At 41.4% G+C, this 19818-nt stretch overlaps 1 protein-coding gene across 1 annotated transcript in view; it reads left to right on the top strand.

The window, feature by feature from the left end:
• The first annotated feature begins 3625 nt into the window (after nt 1–3625).
• OGA (O-GlcNAcase) overlaps nt 3626–19818 on the top strand; it is a 28769-nt gene continuing 12576 nt past the window's right edge. The window contains exons 1-10 of the mRNA XM_032423140.1: nt 3626–4260; nt 7567–7618; nt 8051–8148; nt 9693–9823; nt 12488–12659; nt 13890–13988; nt 14602–14886; nt 17051–17209; nt 18206–18819; nt 19220–19394. Of these exons, the coding sequence (XP_032279031.1) occupies nt 4062–4260; nt 7567–7618; nt 8051–8148; nt 9693–9823; nt 12488–12659; nt 13890–13988; nt 14602–14886; nt 17051–17209; nt 18206–18819; nt 19220–19394 (1984 nt within the window). The 5' untranslated portion in view covers nt 3626–4061. The remainder of the gene's footprint in view (nt 4261–7566; nt 7619–8050; nt 8149–9692; nt 9824–12487; nt 12660–13889; nt 13989–14601; nt 14887–17050; nt 17210–18205; nt 18820–19219; nt 19395–19818) is intronic.

The raw sequence follows: 19818 nt of genomic DNA, 5'->3' as shown, positions 1-19818 counted from the left end.
GGGATCAGGCCTTCTCTTCCATCACTGTATACATTGACAAGGTCAACGGAGGAGTATGGTGTCCAAGAGAGAAAAACTTACTTTCACAAGCCATCATTTTGTCATCTGTGTTTCCTGCTCACATTATCACACAACCATCTGCTCCATAGGATTTCTTTGGGTCACAGCCCCTCTAAAGGATCTGATGGAAATTATGGGCCCACTGTCCATATATTTTTGTATCCCTGAAGCCCGGTCATGGACCTGAAGTTAAGAACCTGTGGTCTAGTCTTTTCTCTCAGCCTTCCATTGTACATAAAAGGAAACAGCCCCAAAGAGGGGAGAGGACCTGCTCAAGGTCACCTAGTGAGTTTATAGGAGGATTGAGACTAGACCCGGTCTCCCAAGTCTCTGTCCAGGTTGCCTTGGGACATAGTAAAGATTTGTGAGTGAAAGATGGATGCTATGCATATCATGCAGAATCTAAACAAGTTGGCACTGTGACAGGCTCTCATGGCACCCTCTACTTGTCCTTTGTGGCACTTCTCCGTTTGTCACTATATATTTATTTGAGTGATTGTCTTCTTTGATACACCATAAGCTCCTGAGGGCTCCTTGAATGCCTGGACTAGGTTTCTTGCCCCCACCCCACCATCCTATCCTTGAGGCCTAGCATATAATAGGTATTCAATAATTGTATAATTGTATGATTGGATGAATGAGCATGGTGAGTGTGTGTATGTATCTCAGGTATGGAGATGGTCTCTATGTTTCAGGGTAGATTCAAGTTTAAGGGAAGTTGAAGTCTGAGGCTGAGTGAGGTGAGAAGTGTCCCAGAGCCAGGGAACACAAATGGGATCCAGAAAAAAACAGCAGGTTGGCATTCTGATAATTTTTTTCTGGCCACTGGTTGGATTCTGAATATTGTCAACTGCTCCTTCTCAAAACACTCCTTTCATGCCTTCCGGTATTTCATACTCTCCTGGTTTTCCTCTTACCTTTCTGGCCACTGCTTCTCCGCACCTGCTTGGAGACTCATCCTTTTCAACTGGAATTCTAAACGTTGAGCCCCATAGCTCAGACCTGAGTCTCTTCTCCGAATCACATCCAGTCCCATGGCTTTAAATGCCGTCTATATGTAAGGGATTCCTAAATTTTGTATTCTCAGAATTCTCTTCTGAGCTTCAAAACCCATATATCCAATTGCCTATTTGACATATTCATGTGGACCTGTAATGGTCAAACTTAACGTTCATTTTTTAAAAAAGATTTTTATTTATTTATTTGAGAGAGAGAGAGAGAGAGAACACAAGCACCGACTGAGCCACCCAGGACTGAGCCACCCAGGTGCCCCATTTTTAAAAAATTTTTAGGGGCGCCTGGGTGGCTCAGTCGTTAGGTGTCTGCCTTCGGCTCAGGTCATGATCCCAGGGTCCTGGGATCGAGCCCCACATCGGGATCCCTGCTCGTCGAGAAGCCTGCTTCTCCCTCTCCCACTTGCGCTGCTTGTGTTCCCTCTCTCGCTGTGTCTCTCTCTTCAAATAATATTTAAAAATTAGATATTATTTGACAGAGAGAGAGAGAAAAACTTAACATGTTCAAAATGGAGTTTTGATTCCTGCTTTTTCAGTCTTTCCATCTTAATAAATGACACCATCTACCTGGTTGCTCAGGTCTTTAGTAGTCTTCATTTCTTCCTCTCCCTCTACTCCTTTATTTTAGTATTATTATATTTTAAGTAATCTCTATGCCTAACATGGGGCTTGCACTCATGATTCCCAGGCTCTACCAACTGTGCCAGGTAGGCACCCCCTCCCTCTACTACTTTAATCAATCACAATTCCACCACCAAAGGTGCACTGCCTGCCTCCACTGCTCTTTCCTAGGCCAAGCCATTATCATGGTTCACTCACAGATTACTAGTTATTTTTCCATCTGAAGTAGCCCTTCCTTGCTGTGGTTACTCTTTATCACATTACTTGATTCCCTCCCTTCATGGCACTTATTACAAACTGAGACACTGTGTATGTAATGAATTTATTATTGTATGTTTCTCTAATCAGAATTTAAACTGTGAGTGCAGAGCTCTATTTCATTCATTCCACAAGTATTTATCATAGGCCTACTAACCTCTGGTTCCTGTTGGAGATACTAGGGGGTAGAGGTGTGGTTTGCGGAGAGCGTGTGTGGCAGGAATTTCCCTTCAAGTTTGAAAGGTGCAGATATGGAAAGTGGATCTTGCCTAGGCCATGGACCCCAGAGTCTGGACAGTGGATGAAATAGCGGCTGCTGACTTGCTAGCAGTTGCCAAGCATGAGGCAAAGATGAAAGTGTCATGAGACTAAGGGCTGAGGTCAGCTGGAATGATAACCCCAAATCCTCCAAGGGACCACAATACCCACTGAAGCTGCTTATGGCCTCCAACTGGCATCACAAGAGGTCCCCTAAGAAAATGCTTGCCTCTAACCCCCATCTCAACACCCCAGGACTAAAAAGAAAGATGGACTGTAAGAGCCCCTGGAGCTACAAGTTGGGCTACCGCTGGAGTTGAATATATTGACAATACTAAGTCTTAATGATCAGAATGAGACTGAGATGCTCATTTCACATTTACACCTCGCAAGCTGAAACAGATCTCTTAACCGACGTAAATGTAAATAAAGTGCGTATGACGGGACTACAGGGAGTTCTGAGCACAAATGGCCGCAAGAGGACCCAAGTCCATCTAGGGCTCAGGGAAGGATTCCTTAAGGAAATGATGTTTATGCTAAGGCCCAAGGATTTCACTTCTCCCTTAAACACAGTTCACGCTCCCCATTCCCAAAGATGCCAGGCCTTTTCACCCCTCGCCACAATTGTACTCTGTTCCACCAGCCTGCAGTGCTCTCTTCGCTTCCCCTCTATTCAGTCTCACTCCTACTCGTCCTTACGTTCCAACTCAAAAGCAAAGCATGGCTGCCACCTCTCACCAAAGGAGGATTAAGTCAGTTCCTCCTCTGAGTTCCCGCAACACTTGGGTATACCATGTGGGGATTGTGCATGTACTTGCTTGTCTCCACCACCCACTGTGAGCTCATAGTGGCCAAAGAGCCCAGCAAGAGGCAAGCTCAATTGGTCTCTGCCGAACGAAGGCATGAACTAATGACTTAATTTTTTAAAAGGGGTTAGCGCCAAGCTGGGGGTAGGGGAAAATGATTCAAGGCAGAGGGGTGAGCTGAGCTCCTTGGAATGTCATCTTCACAGAACCGATCCTGGGTCGGGCTGATGTGATGAGACAACCTATTAGAAGAATCTCAATAGAAAATAGGTCAGTTTCTTCCTACCTCTTTAAGAACTAGAGGCTTCGTTTCCGCGCCTGCGCATTGAGAGAGTAAACACCTCTTTTTCACCCCCCCATCCCTATTGCCCCAACCAGCTGCAGCCTCCTCCCATACTCCCCTTCTTCAGGAGAGGTAATGGTCCGTTCCAGGGCGCCCGGCTCGTTCTAGAGGTGGCGAACATAAATGGTACGCTCCACTACCTTCATTACCTTCCGCTTTTCTCGTATCCTCTGTTCTATTTCCCCCTACCAAATGAAGCTCAATAGGCTGGCCCAAAAGAAGGGGGGGGGAGTCGGGCTGAGGGGACCGGTCTGAGCCGGTCTCCGGCGCAGGCGCAGTGCGGATAAACAGGAAGCGGGCGGTGGAGGCAGCGGTGGAGGAGATCTAGGGGTTTCGGGGGGCAAACAGCGAAGAACTAAGATTATCCGGAGGCAGCAGAGGCTAACTGCGAACAAGAAAAGGAGGTTTGGCTATCTGCCTCCAGGGGACGAGAGGTCGCGGCCTCGCTCTCCGTTTAGGCTTCCGGCTCCCCAGCTTAGGCTGAGGCAGCGGCTGACAAAGGGCTCGCGCCGGTGCCGCCGCCCTTCTCATCCGGGCATTCGGGTCCCTGCGGAGAGGGAGGGGGAAGGGTAGAGGGGGAGGGGAAGGAGCAGGAAGGGCGCGCGCTTGGAGCCGAGGCCCTCTCCAGGGCTCCGGGCCGGCGGCCCAACGGACGGAGGCCGAGGAGGACCCGCAGAGGTGGCGGCGGCCGGGGGCAGGAGGATGGTGCAGAAGGAGAGCCAGGCGGCGCTGGAGGAGCGGGAGAGCGAGCTCAACTCCAACCCTGCCGCCTCCGCGGGGGCATCGTTGGAGCCGCCAGCAGCTACAGCCCCTGGAGAAGACAACTCAGCCGGGGCCGGGGGAGCAGCGGTGGCCGGGGCGGCAGGAGGGGCTCGGAGGTTCCTGTGTGGCGTAGTGGAAGGTGAGCGCTCTGGCGCGGGCTGGGCGACAGCGTCCTCCGGTTCCGCCCCGGTACTAACACATTCTCTCCTCCTGAAGGGGATGCTTTAGGAGGCTCTAAAAGGGTGTCACTCCTTTGGCTCTGAAACCTGACCCTGCTTAGACGCGGGGAGAGGCGCGACGGTGGGCCAGTCTTTCCTCACGCTCGCCTCTCCCCTCACGTTGTTCTGCAGCGTTGGATTCCCCGCTGGCTATTAACTGGCCGGCCCCCACCCGCCTTGGGCTGGAGCCAGGCCTGCTCCTGCGGAGGCGGCGGTGAGGAGCCTGGTGTTAGGCTCCGAGTTGTACGTCTTTGTACCTCGGGATCTTGTTCCCTAGGGTGGTCTCTTCAAATGATAAAACGTATGTAATGCTGCTGTCCTCACCCTTTGGAAAAAAAATCAGCCCACACAGATGTGCTTGTATTCCTGGAGTGAAGAGACGCACGGTCGGCCTAGGGTTTTACAAATTCTCCCTTTGCTTAGTTTTTTTGGTTTGTTTTTTGTTTTTTGCTGGCCAGTCCCCACGCCCCCACCCATTGGAGTTTCTTTAGCAGCCTAGAAAATTGTCCTTAGCCAACTGCTGTGCTTTGGCTCTGGGGGATGAAGCTTTGACTTTAATAGTATCAGAGATACGGAATTTTAATTTAGGGCCTGCAGAAGAGGATTAAAAATGCCCTTCTGATTCTCCCTTCCCATTTCAAAAGATGCCGGCTTTTTTTTTTTTTTTTTTCTTTTTTTGGTCTTTGGGGAAAATGGCTTGAAGACTATCACAGTTTATGAATATAGTGGACAGATATTCAACTGAACATTATATGGAACCATGAGTTACTTGTGTTAATTGATTTTGCCTTGAATACAGAATGTATTTTACTTTTCTGAAGTCTTGGCTGTCTGCTTTATTAGTTGTCTCTAGTATATAATGGTGTGCATAGGGGTAACGCTGTATAAAAATTCGGAGAAATAGAAGGGTTGCCCTATTGGTTGACAGCTTCAGCTTTTCCAATGTTAGCATATATATTTATTTGAAGGATGGGTGGTGGTTGTGGTATTTTAGATAAAGTTTATAGGGGAGAACAAACTAATATGTAGTTACAGTAAGGAGTGAAATAATTCACAGGTTAATATCTTGGAGAATTTGGGGGAAAGACAAAATGGAAAACTACTTACGTATTTGGAGTCACTGTTTTTGAAAACATGATTGCTTTGTGTGACTTAATCTGTTGGTGCATTCATTGGGCTTGTTTCCGTGCAGGGAGAGTCTAGAAAAAGTATGTATTTTGTCATCACAGATCTTGGGGTGGAGGGTTGAGAAGTGCTAGGGGATATAGAAATTTTAGAGCTAGGCTAGAATGAAGCTAAGGAAACTTGCCTGCTACATCTTCAGTAATTACGGAGAAAATCTCGTTGTGGTTTAAATAAGTTGGTTTGTTTTTTTCAGAGTAGTATTGAAAGGAACTACTCAGAATAGAGTTGTCTGGCATCTATTGTTCCTCCTTCCATATGTATTTTTTTCTTGGTGACTGAGCACCTGATTGGGGGGGGGTAGTTCTAAGTTGGTGCCATTCTTAAAAAATGAATGAAGAAAGGAAATAACTGTGGGTATTGGCAGGATTCCTTTTTAAAAATTTTCTTTTCCTTACAGACCTTTGTTGGTCATAACTCGTGTAATAGCACTATTTCCTCTTTGTGGTGACAGTTAACCCAAACCATGAACCTGACTCTCAGCAAAGTTAGGGTTTGTGAAGATAAAATGTTTCTTTTATATATTGAAGCAACTCTAAAGGAGTGTTTAATGTTACTTAGAGTTAAGCAACTCTAAAGGAGTGTTTCCTTTAAGAGAAAAATGATAATGCCAAGTGTTGTAGGAAATCTAGAAAGACGTGTATAAAATTTACCTGATGGTTTAAATTACTTGTAAGCGGTAACACTGAATTGTCAAGATTGAAAGTGCTGCAGTTTCATACATAGGTATGCAATGAATTTTTCTTTGGTTGTCATTGTTCTTATTTGTGACACAGAGTAACCATCCTGTGTAGAGATTGGACTTTAATGCATTACAGAAATTTCAGTTTTAGGTAGTCTCTTAAGTAGACTGTGTGTGTGTGTGTGTGTGTGTGTGAGTGTGTGTGTGTGAAGAGCATTTTGGGTTCATGATACAATCTTAATCGTAGTACTCCTGAGAGGTTGTCTTTACCTCTTGCAGGTGATTAGACAGAGGTGGAAAATAAAGGTTAGGCAAGCTGTAGGGTGTGATTAGCACACGAGGGAGCTGCAAATACCAGTTTGGTGCTTATACCACTACTTAAGTCATTCCTCTGCGGATTTGTTTCCTGCAATATGTGTTGGTACTGCTTTGCCCCATTCTGGGACAGTGGAGCAAGTCACATTCTTGAATTTCCGGTTGTTCCGACCTTTGCTCTGGAATTGAGACTACTTGAGATTCCTATTTGGGCCAGCTCCAGTGTTGAATTTGTTGTGAATGTAGTTTAAGGCATTTTGGACCCTTTTATTATATCAGGAACTTAAAAAAAAAAAAAAGGTTATCATAAAATTAATTCAGTCAGATTTTTTTCTAATTCTCTTCCTGATTTTTTTTTGCCCCTACCTTTTTACTCTCCCACCCCCACTCTAAAGTCAGTTTAACTTCTCTCTCTGGTAGTAATTTTTACTATAAGCGGTTTGGGATTACTTTGCTTCCCCTTCCTCTGTTTTAAGATTGAGATCTTTTAAAAAGTTAGGTTTAGGGGCACCTAATCCTAACTGGGTCAGTCAGTAGAGCATCCAGTTCTTGGGTCATGAGTTCAAGCCCCACATTGGGTGTGGAGATTACTTAAAGAAAATAATGAAAAGTTAGTTTTAGGGGCGCCTGGCTGGCTCAGTCGGAGGAGCATGCGACTCTTGTTGTTGGGGTTGTGAGTTCGAGCCCCACATTGGGTGTAGAGATGAAAAAAAAAACACCTTAAATTAGATTTAAACATATTTGGTCTTTTTTGGCAGTGAAAAGAGATGATGTTATAGGTGTTTTAAAAATAGCTATTGTATAAGTAATAAGTGTTAATGGTAGAAAAATCAGAAAATTTACCTAAGCAAAAAGGGAGTAAAAGTCATTTTATAACATCACCATCCAAAGACACCTTAATGTTTTACTAAATAGCCTTCATATACTGGTATATTGTACACGCTTTTTTACAAAATGGGATTGTACTGTATGTTTTGTAATCTGCTTTTCTCAACAGTTTACCACATTTTGAAACTTGAAAATAATTTCATTCTTACTTTGAATCTAGGATTTTATGGAAGACCTTGGGTTATGGAACAGAGAAAAGAACTCTTTAGAAGGTAAATTTTTTACTTTCTGAAGGAGAGCCTTAAACCATTAACATTTCCTTTTGTTTGAAGAAAAACTAACACTGAGTAGGCCAGGTGCGTTTTGATGATTTCTCAGTTGCAGAAGTTAATTTTACCTTGGTCTTTTACCTCTTCTTCACCTATGCCAGGGGTTTTCAAAGTTTCTTGGGGAAACTGAATAGGTTTTGGGCTTCACCTGTGTCACTCGGAGCTGTTTTTATTTAAGACTTTAATATGTTGACATTTCTTGTAATACTTAAATTTTTTTACATTTCTACTGGATTACAAAAAGGTTAAAAGCTACTGCCCTAGAATATTATTAGCTGTTTAAGAGATGGAGATGCTCCAAGAAAAGGGAAATATTGTGATTTATAGCCTATACTTGTTGCCTATTTATACATATGTAATCTTCTTTCCCTTAAGGCTCCAGAAATGGGAATTAAATACATACTTGTATGCCCCAAAAGATGACTACAAACATAGGATGTTTTGGCGAGAGATGTATTCTGTGGAGGAAGCTGGTAATCTTTCTCTTTTTAATCCATAAATTCAGAATATGTTAAGAAAACAGCTATATTTCAGATGTAGTTATACAAAAATTTTATTAAGTATTTCATTTTCTCTTCATAGGTAGTTTCCTTTTCTTCTTTCTGATAATTCTATGTGAGTTGTAGTGCAGATTGAAAGAGTAGCACTAACGATGCACAGCCATGGTGTGATTCATGGTTATGCGTCTGACTCCAACCTGTTCTGTAATCATAAATTGTACTTTTTAACTTCTGTCAGTGGTCTGAACGGTAGGCCACTGGACAAAAGGGTGCTGAAGCAGTAGGCCTAGGGCAAGGCAAGCGAGGCACTTGCCTTGGGTGCAAAGTTTAAGGGACTCCAAAAAAATCAGTGGTCAAGATAAATAATATCTTAAGCAATTTTTAAACCAAAATTAATGCAAAAAAAAAAAAATCCACGAACAAGATACCAAAATTTTAAGTAAAGACAGGATCCGTATTACTGATCCTTTTGCTTCAGACTCAAGTATGGCTTGGTCTTGACCACTTGATTACTTGTCTGTATTTAAAATAAAGATCTCACCCTAGTCTAGGCTTATACTAAAGTGAAAAGCCATCACAAACTATCCTTGCTACGTGTCATCTTATGTTGAGTTAAGTACATAAAATTTGTACATAAGATAGTACATCACAGAACCTCCTTCTAAATTAGATAAGTGGTACTTTTCTTTGGGGACTTGTAAATGGGGAAACATTTTTATACTTGGAATTAAATGGTATACACATGTAGCTAATAAGATACTTGGTTACAGTGTAGCCAAGGCACTGAAGGCAGAAAGTTTTCTTAAATTATGAAGAAGCAATTAAAACGTATTCCATCTCCATCTAGTGTTGTTGCTTACTACTCTATATAATTTAAGTGTGTGTTCAACTTAATTATTTTTTGGTGGTGCCGGTAATGAAATTTTATGTGATCAGTAATCAAAATATAGTCAAATGACTATCTTGAGATACCACTGAAAGTTATGTAAAGATACATCCTGTGGTATATAGAATAGGATTTTATTTTACTTAGGAAAATTGTCTATCACATTTTAAAAACTTAAAGGATAAGGATTGTTAAGGCCATCACTTAACCCTGGTTGTTAAGAACATGTTTTTCTTTTTTTCAATTATAAAGTAGTTATATGTAGATTTTTTTATTTAAGAATGTCAGTTGTTCAGAGACTACAAAAACAGAAACCATCTCAAATACTGTAGGAAATAAAAATGGTTTATATTCAGTAAGAGAAGTGATGCTTAATTGAATATTTTTGAGAAATGGCAGTGAAAGGAAGAGAATGCTTATTGATTTTAGGGTGACATTAAGACACATGAGGTTCGTGGCATTTTATATGGCCTGTTGTCACATTGGACATGACAGTTTGTAAAACTTAAGGGACTTTTCCTTTCTTGAGCTATTGCAAACTGGAGAAAATGACCTCTTCTCTTTAGTTGAAAGGTGAAGGTTCTTTTAGTTTTCTGTGCTGCTTTCTAAAAACATGGACTCTTTTCTGTAGAGCAACTTATGACTCTCATCTCTGCTGCACGGGAATACGAGATAGAGTTCATCTATGCTATCTCACCTGGTTTGGATATTACCTTTTCTAACCCCAAGGAAGTATCGACATTGAAACGCAAACTGGACCAGGTAACTTCGTTACTTTCTCATTATTTGTCCCTAAATCAGTAAACACTGTTTTCTGAGTTGCTTTTATGAAGTTAAAGGGAAAGCAAACTTTGGGGTTCCTGGGTGGCTCAGTTCGTTGTGTCTGACTCTTGATCTCAGTTCAGGTTTTGATCTCAGGGTCATGAGTTCAGGCCCCCTGTTGGGCTCCACACTGGACATGGAGCCTACTTAAAAAAAAAAAAAAAAGGAAACCAAATTTATTCTTCTTTGCTTCTGTACCATTTTTTTACTTTAATGCTCTTCACAGAAGGATATTTTGTGAGTCAAGAGAGCTTTACTGGAGCTACCAGTGCTTCTCAGACTTCAGTTTGCATGAGAACTACCTTAAAAGAAATGCTTAGAAGTGATTCTTAAAAGAATGCTGATAGGGTCCATTTCCAGAGAATCTTAAACTCACTTGGGGTGGGAATACGGACTTGGGTGGGACTTGTCTCAGAATTCAGGTTGTCCAGAATCACATTTTGAGAAACTCTGTATATTATTGGGTACTTGACTGAATTTGTGACCAGGGTTATAGAAACAGGGTTTTACCTGTTAAGACGTCAGTTTCGTTTGTTGATATGGACAAGAGAGATAATTCAGTCTGGAAATGGTTGGCTGGTTTCCCAAGATTAGAAGGAAAACAGACTAGGTAGACGTGTAAACTGATTAGAATCTAAGTTCTGCTTAACATAAAAGCTGCGCATCTTGGGATGCCTGGGTCGCTCAGTCAGTTAAGCAGCTACCTTCGGCTCAGGTCATGATCCCAGGGTCCTGGGATTAAGTCCCCCATTGGGCTCCTTGCTCAGCGGGGAGCCTGCTTCTCCTTCTGCCTGCCACTCCCCCTGCTTGTGTGCATGCTTGTGCGCACTCTCTCTCCTCTGACAAATAAATCTTGAAAAAGCTGCACGTCTTTTCTGGTAAATTTGCTGAACATTACACATATAAACGTGTGCATGTTTCTTTAGGCAAAGGTTTACATTTTTTTAAAGACTTTTTTAGGGGCGCCTGGGTGGCTTAGTTGTTAAGCGTCTATCTTCGGCTCAGGTCATGATTCCAGGGTCCTGGGATCGAGCCCCACATTGGGCTCCCTGCTCGTAGGAAGCCTGCTTCTCCCTCTCCCACTCCCCCTGCTTGTGTTCCCTCTCTCGCTGTGTCTCTCTCTGTCAAATAAATAAAATCTTTAAAAATAAAAATTTTTTTTTAGAATTTATTTTAGAGAGAGTGAGGGGAGGGGCAGAGGGAGAGGAAGAGAGAGTCCTAAGCAGACTCCACACTGATTGCAGAGCCTGCTTGGGGCTCCATCTCACAACCCTGAGATCACGACCTGAGCTGAAACCGAGTTGGAAGCTTAACCAACTGCACCACCCAGGCACCCTGGCACAGGTTTATATTATTGATGGCATTAAGATGATTAAAAATTAATGAGGTTAGGGCGCCTGGGTGGCTCAGTCGTTAAGCGTCTGCCTTCAGCTCGGGTCATGATCCCAGGGTCCTGGGATCGAGCCCCACGTTGGGCTCCCTGCTCCGCGGGAAGCCTGCTTCTCCCGCTCCCACTCCCCCTGCTTGTGTTCCCTCTCTCTCTCTGGGTCTCTCTCTGTCAAATAAATAAATAAAATCTTTAAAAAAAAAAAATTAGGTTAAATTTCCATGAATATGCTTTTTTTTTTTTTTAAGAGCGTGGTGGGGGCAGAGGAAGAGTGAGTTTTGTTTTTTGTTTGTTTGTTTGAGAAAGAATCTTGAGCAAGTTCCACGCCCAGCACAGAGCCTGATATGGGGCTCGATCTCACAAACCTGAGATCATGACCTGAGCAGAAATCAAGAGTGGGCCACCTGACTGACTGAGCCACCCAGGCTTTTTAAGAGGTTATTTTCCTGTTTGTTCAAATACTACTGCTACGTTCCTTTAGATTCATGGACTAGTTAGGTTTATGTGCAGAGATTAATTAAGATCAGTGTGTCTTTGGAACTAGAACAGGCCTAGGTTTTTCGCCTCTTGAGTTCACTTATTTGTGTTTTTGTATTTTTCTGTTTGGTCTTCTATAATCATCAGCCAAGGAGGTGTAGGATAGGCCATATTGTTGAAGCTTTATTGGAACATACTGCATTCAAACCCAAATGAAAAATGTTTCCTAAACTTGTCTAGCTGTTTAACATAGAAAATATAAAAACAATAGGTTTGGCTTTGAACACCCTAAAGAAAATGTTTGATTTAGGTACAACTGTTACATGTCTGCTTTAATATTTGGAATCCTGTTTTTTATGTAAGCTCTATGCCCATTGTGGGGCTTGGAATTCAAGATCCCGAGATCAAGAGTTGCCTGCTCTACTGATCGAGCCAGACGCCCCTTGTATTTTTACTCTAAAATGAGCTGCTAAAGGGATGCCTGGGTTGCGCTAGTTGGTTGAGCGCTTGACTCTTGGTTTCAGCTCGGGTCATGATCTTGGGGTCCTGAGATTGAGCCCCATTTCTGTGCTGGTCTCCCTGCTCAGCAAGGAGTCTGCTTGTTTCTCCCTCTCTCTGCCCCTTCCCCTGCTTGCGTGTGCATACGCGCTCTCTCTCAAATAAAGGAATAAATCTTTTTAAAAAATGAGCTACTAAAACATCTTGGTTTTTTTGTTGTTGTTTTGTTTTACCTTTTCTAGGTTTCTCAGTTTGGGTGCAGGTCATTTGCCTTGCTTTTTGATGATATTGATCATAATATGTGTGCAGCAGACAAAGAGGTATTCAGTTCTTTCGCTCATGCCCAGGTCTCCATCACAAATGAAATTTATCAGTACCTAGGAGAGCCAGAAACTTTCCTCTTCTGTCCCACAGGTATTGTATATAATAGCTTTATATTTAACTAGTCTTAAGATTTTTTTAGAATTTATTTTAGAGAGAGTGGGGGGAGGGGTAGAGGGAGAGGAAGAGAGAGTCCTAAGCAGACTCCACACTGATTGCAGAGCCTGCTTGGGGCTCCATCTCACAACCCTGAGATGGTTTCAAAGAATCCTGTATGGGTTTTACTGTGTTGTCCCCTCTCCCTTTGTGGTGTATAAAGGTAGGAATTACTTTTCTAGAAGACGTTTCTCAAGGCCTTACACTAGAGAAGTTTTAGGGACTAATAAATGGCAACTGAACAAGCAAAAGATTTCATGTATTTTTAGTGCTGGAAGTATCTGAACAGTACATTTTCAGGATTGAAGGAAGGATAGTATTATCAAAATGAAAAACTAGAAAAAAGCAAATTTACATTGCTTTTAACTTAGTCACTTCTCATTTCCTCCTACTTGTTCCTTTTTTCTGCCTGTGCATATCTGTATCCTTTTTCACTCTTCCCACTTCCATCTGGGCTCTTATTTCCAGTAGTCAGCCTAGAAAACTTGCCAATTTTTTCTCCTTTCCCTCCCCTCTAGGTCCTTCCATTGAAAATATATTAGCCTCTCTTAGTTCCCTCTCAAAATTTGGCTTATAAGAAATTTCCCCCTGACTTGATTTCTTTTTCAGGAAGAGATAAATAAGTTCTAGGAAATTTTAGTCTGAGTTTATTTAACTTTGTGTGTATGTCTGTTTTCAAGTACTATGAACCGTGAACCTTGTATCAGTGGTCTGATACTACATGAATACTCAAGTAATGTTTAATAAGATTATGTGGGAAATACTTAATTCACTGCAAATTACAGTTTACTTGCAGTTGAATACTAATAGCCATGGGCATAATGTTGCATTCTTTCTGTTATGATATTACCAATTTGTTCTATTTGGCCTCTAATTGTTACTGAGAAATGTAGGCAGTTCAGAAGTATGTAGAAAATGCTAAAAATTCCAATTATTTCTTTAGTAAAATTGTGTTTTTAGTGACTGTAGGGTAATAAGGATCGGTCTGTATTATTGGAGGAAGAATATCAGATTTTATGAATTGAGTCACTTTTATTTTTTTGAGTTGATTCTTTAATGAACTACCCACTTCGGAATTTAGAATTGATAGACATTTTTTCCCCCATTTAAAAACCCATGACCATTTTATTCCTGACTATTTTACTTAATTTTCCCTCCTACATTCAGAATATTGTGGCACTTTCTGTTACCCAAATGTGTCTCAGTCTCCTTATTTAAGGACTGTGGGTGAAAAGCTTCTACCCGGAATTGAGGTGCTTTGGACAGGTAAGTCTTTAAGATTTATACAGTAAAACTTTAGGTAACTAGAACTTAAAAAAATTGGTTGTTCTGCTTAATTGGATGCTTTTTGAAAACTGAGCCTGAACCAGAAAACTTTGTTGTTAAAATTCTCTTTTATGAAGTATACATTCTTCATTTAGTATAAAAAACATCTCTGAGGATTTTGCAGTGAATCTGAGTATTGGTTGTTGATAAATAATAGGGAACTGGGCTAAAGGATATTGATCTCAGCCTTAGGGAGAGTATTTTATTTTATCAAATGAAAGCTATCATGCTGGATTGTCAGCTAGTAATCACTGTGTTGTATTATAATGGAAAAAATTTGTTCACATGAAAATTTGTTTCTTAATGTATCAGTTTGAGGGAGCCTGCACAAATCTCTTATCTTTTTACTACTATTTCCATTTCTAATAATGTGATCTGAGGGAATACTGGGGGTGGTTGGGTAAAACTGAGTAAAAAGACATGTTGTGTTACTTTGAAAAGAAAAATTGTTGGAAAGTATATATATAACAAAATACAATCAAAAATTGAATGCAGTATATTTTGAAGAGTCATGTTGGAGGGTCTTTTAACAAATGGTCATCATTATTTCTAGGTCCCAAAGTTGTTTCTAAAGAAATTACGGTGGAGTCCATTGAAGAGGTTTCTAAGATTATTAAGAGAGCTCCAGTAATCTGGGATAACATTCATGCTAATGATTATGATCAGAAGAGACTATTTCTGGGGCCATACAAAGGAAGATCCACAGAACTCATCCCACGGTTAAAAGGAGTCCTTACTAATCCAAATTGTGAATTTGAAGCCAACTATGTTGCTATCCACACCCTTGCCACCTGGTACAAATCAAACATGAATGGAGTGAGAAAAGATGTAGTGATGAGTAAGTCGACAACTTTGGGGGGAGAGGTGGAGTTAACTAGAGCTGTTGGCAAGTATGTGTTCCTTTGTCGTCATAATTTAAGAGGTTTTTAAAGTGTGTTGTTTAGTCCTGTGAATGAGATATATATGTGATTAGAAGAAGGGCTGAGTGGCTTTGGACAAATTATTTAATAACTTCTTGGGCTCAGTTCTTTGCTTCCCCTTTTCTCCCAGTTCTTTGCTTTTTTTCTTTTTCTTTTTCCCCAGTTCTTTGCTTTTAAAATGTGACTTAGTCTTTGAAGTCTGAGTACTAGACAAGTAGTCTTTGAGTGTTCTTGTTATCCCTAGAATTATTCTGATTCAGTTTGTGTTTTCTGGTGATTTTTATTAAATGGGATATTTAATTTAATTTATTTGAGAGAGAGAGCATGAGCACAAGCCTAGGGAGGAGCAGGCAGAGGGACAAGCAGACTCCCCGCTGAGCAGGGAGACTGATGTGGGACCCAAGACCCTGGGATCATGACCTGAGCCGAAGGCAGATGCTTAACCGACTGAGCCTCTCAGGCACCTCACATTCATTGACATTTAAACACATATTAAGATGTGGCAAGTGCACCTTCCTGGCACTAAGATGCAAAGAATAAAGTAGTCCCCACTTTTGAAGAACATAGTCTGGTTTTGAATAAAGCATGTAGGCGACTGTGCTGTGGTTTGATAAATACTGAGGTAGTTGTCTACAGAGTGCTGTGGGAATACAGAGGAGAGACTGTTTATTTCTGCTAAGCAGAAGTGGTGGTAAGAAACAGTCTCATAGAGGAGGGAGTACTTAAAATGCATCAAAGTATGCGTAAAGGTTGCTGGGCCTTAAAGTGTTGGTGGGCAAGACGAAAACACTGGACACTGAAAATTTGAAGTTACCTGAATTTTGGCCCATTTAGGAGGTGTGGAAATGTCACATTATGATGCTTTGGGTGTGGTATGTAGTCAAATAGTTGTGTTTTTTCCTGAGTTCTGTACTACTACTTCAAAATCTGTTTATTGGGATAATACCTCCCATTAAGGCTCATTGTGGATCTCCCCATTAAAAAATAAAATAAAATTTCAGTCTTCTCTGTATATATGGCACCTACCTCCTATATCTCTTTTTTCAAAGATTCCATTTATTTGAGAGAGCGCACAAGCAGGGGGAGCAGCAGGCAGAAGGAGAGGGAGAAGCAGGCTCCCCACTGAGCAGAAAGCCTGACGTGGGGCTCGATCCTAGGACACCGGGAATCATGACCTGAGCCAAAGGCAGATGCTTAACTGACTGAGCCACCCAGGCTCCCACCTCTACCTCCTACCTCTTTTAAGGCAGAGCATGAAGCACATTAAGGACTAGTAGATAATTAGCCAAACTGGGCCGTATGCAGGGAAATACAAAGGAAAGCTAAGAATAGGAGGGTTTTGGATACTAAGCCAAAGAGTTCAGACCTTATTTATTTATTTATTTTTTAAGATTTTATTTATTTATTTGACAGAGAGAGGCACAGCGAGAGAGGGAACACAAGCAGGGGGAATGGGAGAGGGAGAAGTAGGTTTCCCGCGGAGCAGGGAGCCTGAAGCGGGGCTCGATCCCAGGACCCTGGGATCACGACCTGAGCCAAAGGCAGACGCTTAAGAACTGAGCCACCCAGGCGCCCAGACCTTCTTTTTTCTAACACTATCCTGGTTCAGAGCTTCATTATGTGCTTATTATCTGTGCTCATATGTGGGTTCTCTACTGATTTTTCTCTTCCCCCCTCAATACAGTTACTAATTTGCTTATTATTTTTTCGTAATGATTTGCCCATTAAGTTATAAGCTCTGAAGGGTTGGGAATGTTTTCTTTATGGAAATCATAGTGCCTTAAACCTCACGTTCCCAATGATTGGTACTCAGTGAACCTTTATGAATGACTTCCAGTGATTCTAAACTTAGTGTTCCGTATTTCAAGTGGGATGTTACATGCAGCAATGCATTTAGATGACTTATAGGTGAAGTGGTTCAGTTAGGTTGTGTTTGCATTTTTATGTTTAAGTTTTGTTCTTTTTCCTATTCTTTGTTTCTCTAGTTGTACTGTGATAAGTGGTGTTTTGCATTTGTTCCTCTCATCAGGAGGCTTTTGTAATCAAAACTGTTTTTTGTGTTCTTTCTTTTTTTTTTTGCAGCCGACAGTGAAGACAGTACTGTATCGATCCAGATAAAGTTAGAAAATGAAGGCAGTGATGAAGATATTGAAACTGACGTGCTCTATAGTCCACAGATGGCCCTAAAGTTAGCTTTAACAGAATGGTTGCAGGAGTTTGGTGTACCTCATCAGTATAGCAGTAAGTTTGGCCCTTTTAACGGAGTTAGATCATATGGTTGAGTCCTAAAGTAAAGAACATTTGATGTGCCTATCATAGGCCCACCAAACAAAATTTAGGAAGGGATCTAGAGAATAAGGTCTTTAAAATCTTAACTTTTGGTCTTAAGTAGGTTTTATCTTGATGGAATGCTGATTTGTTTTAAAAAGTCTTTTTTGGAATAGTGGTTTTTAGATCTAGATCTTCAAAAGAGAAGATAATAATACGTGTTGGCATATTTAGGGGATGTTTATCATGTTTCTTTTTTCCTCTCTTCCCTCCCTACCTCCCTGATGGTTTAGAGAAATTGCACTTTTTTTTTTTTTAAGATTTTATTTATTTATTTATTTGACAGAGAGAGCAAAGTAGGGGAAGCAGCAGGCAGAGGAAGAGGGAGAAGCAGACTCCCTACTGAGCAGGGAGCCCAATGTGGGGCTCAATCCCAGGACCCTGGGATCATGACCTGAGCCGAAGGCAGCTGCTTAACGACTGAGCCACCCAGGCGCCCCATATTGCACTTTTCTCAGGGCTAAGTATTATTTGGAATCTCAAATTGAGGTTCCAGTTACAGATATGATAAAACATTTCTCAAAAGACAAGTATCATATGATCTCACTGATACGACGAATTTGAGAAACAGGACATTTGAGAAACAGGACATCATAGGGGAAGGGAGGGAAAAATGAAACAAGACGAAACGGAGAGGGAGACAAACCATAAGAGACTCTTCTCTCAGGAAACAAACTGAGGGTTGCCGGAGTGGAGGGGGGTGGGAGGGATGGGGTGGCTGGGTGATGGGCATTGGGGAGGGTAAATACTACGGTGAGCACTGGGAATTGTGTAAGGCTGATGAATCACAGACCTGTACCCCTGAAACAAATAATACATTGTATGTTAATAAAAAAAATAAACATTTCTCTAGATCTGATTTGTTCTATTTCTAACTCTGATTATTTTTGTGGTAATTTATCTTTGTAGGTCGGCAGGTTGCACACAGTGGAGCTAAAGCAAGTGTAGTTGATGGGACTCCCTTAGTTGCAGCGCCCTCTTTAAATGCCACAACTGTAGTTACAACAGTTTATCAGGAGCCCATTATGAGCCAGGGAGCAGCCTTGAGTGGTGAGCCTACAGCTTTGACCAAGGAAGAAGAAAAGAAACAGCCAGATGAGGAACCCATGGACATGGTAGTGGAAAAACAAGAAGAAACAGACCACAAGAATGACAATCAAATACTAACTGAAATTGTTGAAGCTAAAATGGCTGAGGAATTGAAACCAATGGACACAGATAAAGAGAGCATAGCTGAATCAAAATCCCCAGAAATGTCTATGCAGGAAGATTGCATTAGTGATATTGCCCCTATGCAGACTGATGAACAGACAAACAAGGAGCAGTTTGTGCCAGGTCCAAATGAAAAGCCTTTGTACACTGTGGAACCAGTGACTTTGGAGGATTTGCAGTTGCTTGCTGACCTATTCTACCTTCCTTATGAGCATGGACCCAAAGGAGCACAGATGTTAAGGGAGTTCCAGTGGCTTCGAGCAAATAGCAGTGTTGTCAGTGTCAATTGCAAAGGAAAAGACTCTGAAAAAGTGAGTATGCTTAATTTATTCTCTTCTCTAGCCTGGGTGGGTCCCCATGCTGATGATATGGAGGAAGCCTTTAATGAGTATAATTCTGAAAATTGACCACATCTTAGAATATGCTCTGTAAAGTGGATGTGGACTCTGCTGATTCTGGTGCATAGAGTTCCATAGTTTGACCTTAGAGTGAGGAACGAAGGAAAGTCATCACAGTTGATAATTTTAGAAATGTTTGTCAGTTTGGGAGACACAGACTTACTGCTTATCTGAAGAGTTTAAGCCCAGTGATCCTTTAATGTTTAGGATATGTTGCAGGTACCTGATAATACAAACAGTTTATAAGTATGTTTTAGGTTATTTTGTTTTTTCTTGCAGTTTTTTGAGTCATATTTTTATTGATCTTCAATAGATTGAAGAATGGCGGTCACGAGCAGCCAAGTTTGAGGAGATGTGCGGACTGGTGATGGGAATGTTCACTCGGCTCTCCAATTGTGCCAACAGGACAATCCTTTATGACATGTACTCCTATGTTTGGGATATCAAGAGTATAATGTCTATGGTGAAGTCTTTTGTACAGTGGTTAGGTAGGTGCACCAGGAATAATCTCTTCCTCAGATATATTGTCCCTTAAAAACGAAAAAAAAAAAAAAAAGATTATCCCACAGGGAGAAAAATATTTAAGGAATTGACAGATTTCCAACTCTTTAAATTCTTTGCTTAGATTTCTTTCAAAGGTATAGCCATTGTTGGCAAACTTGAGATGCAAGTCTCCGTAAATACATCAAGCACATTGATTTTTCTCCCTTGGGCTAATTCAGCATAAATATCTTTAAAATGTGTTAGAAAAGTACTGACTTTAACTTGCTCTGACTGAATGCTTCCTGGATGGAACCCTGTATAGCACTTTTATCTGATTTGGAGATGAGACACTATGAATTGTGACTGTAAGCTCTCTGCTGCTTGCTGTGTCGTGGTAACATTAATTGCTGTGTTTAACAGAACAATTGC

Source organism: Phoca vitulina, unplaced genomic scaffold (assembly GCF_004348235.1).
Source record: "Phoca vitulina isolate PV1807 unplaced genomic scaffold, GSC_HSeal_1.0 scaffold28, whole genome shotgun sequence".
Taxonomy (NCBI): domain Eukaryota; kingdom Metazoa; phylum Chordata; class Mammalia; order Carnivora; family Phocidae; genus Phoca; species Phoca vitulina.
This window is presented reverse-complemented; position numbering and strand designations above follow the sequence as displayed.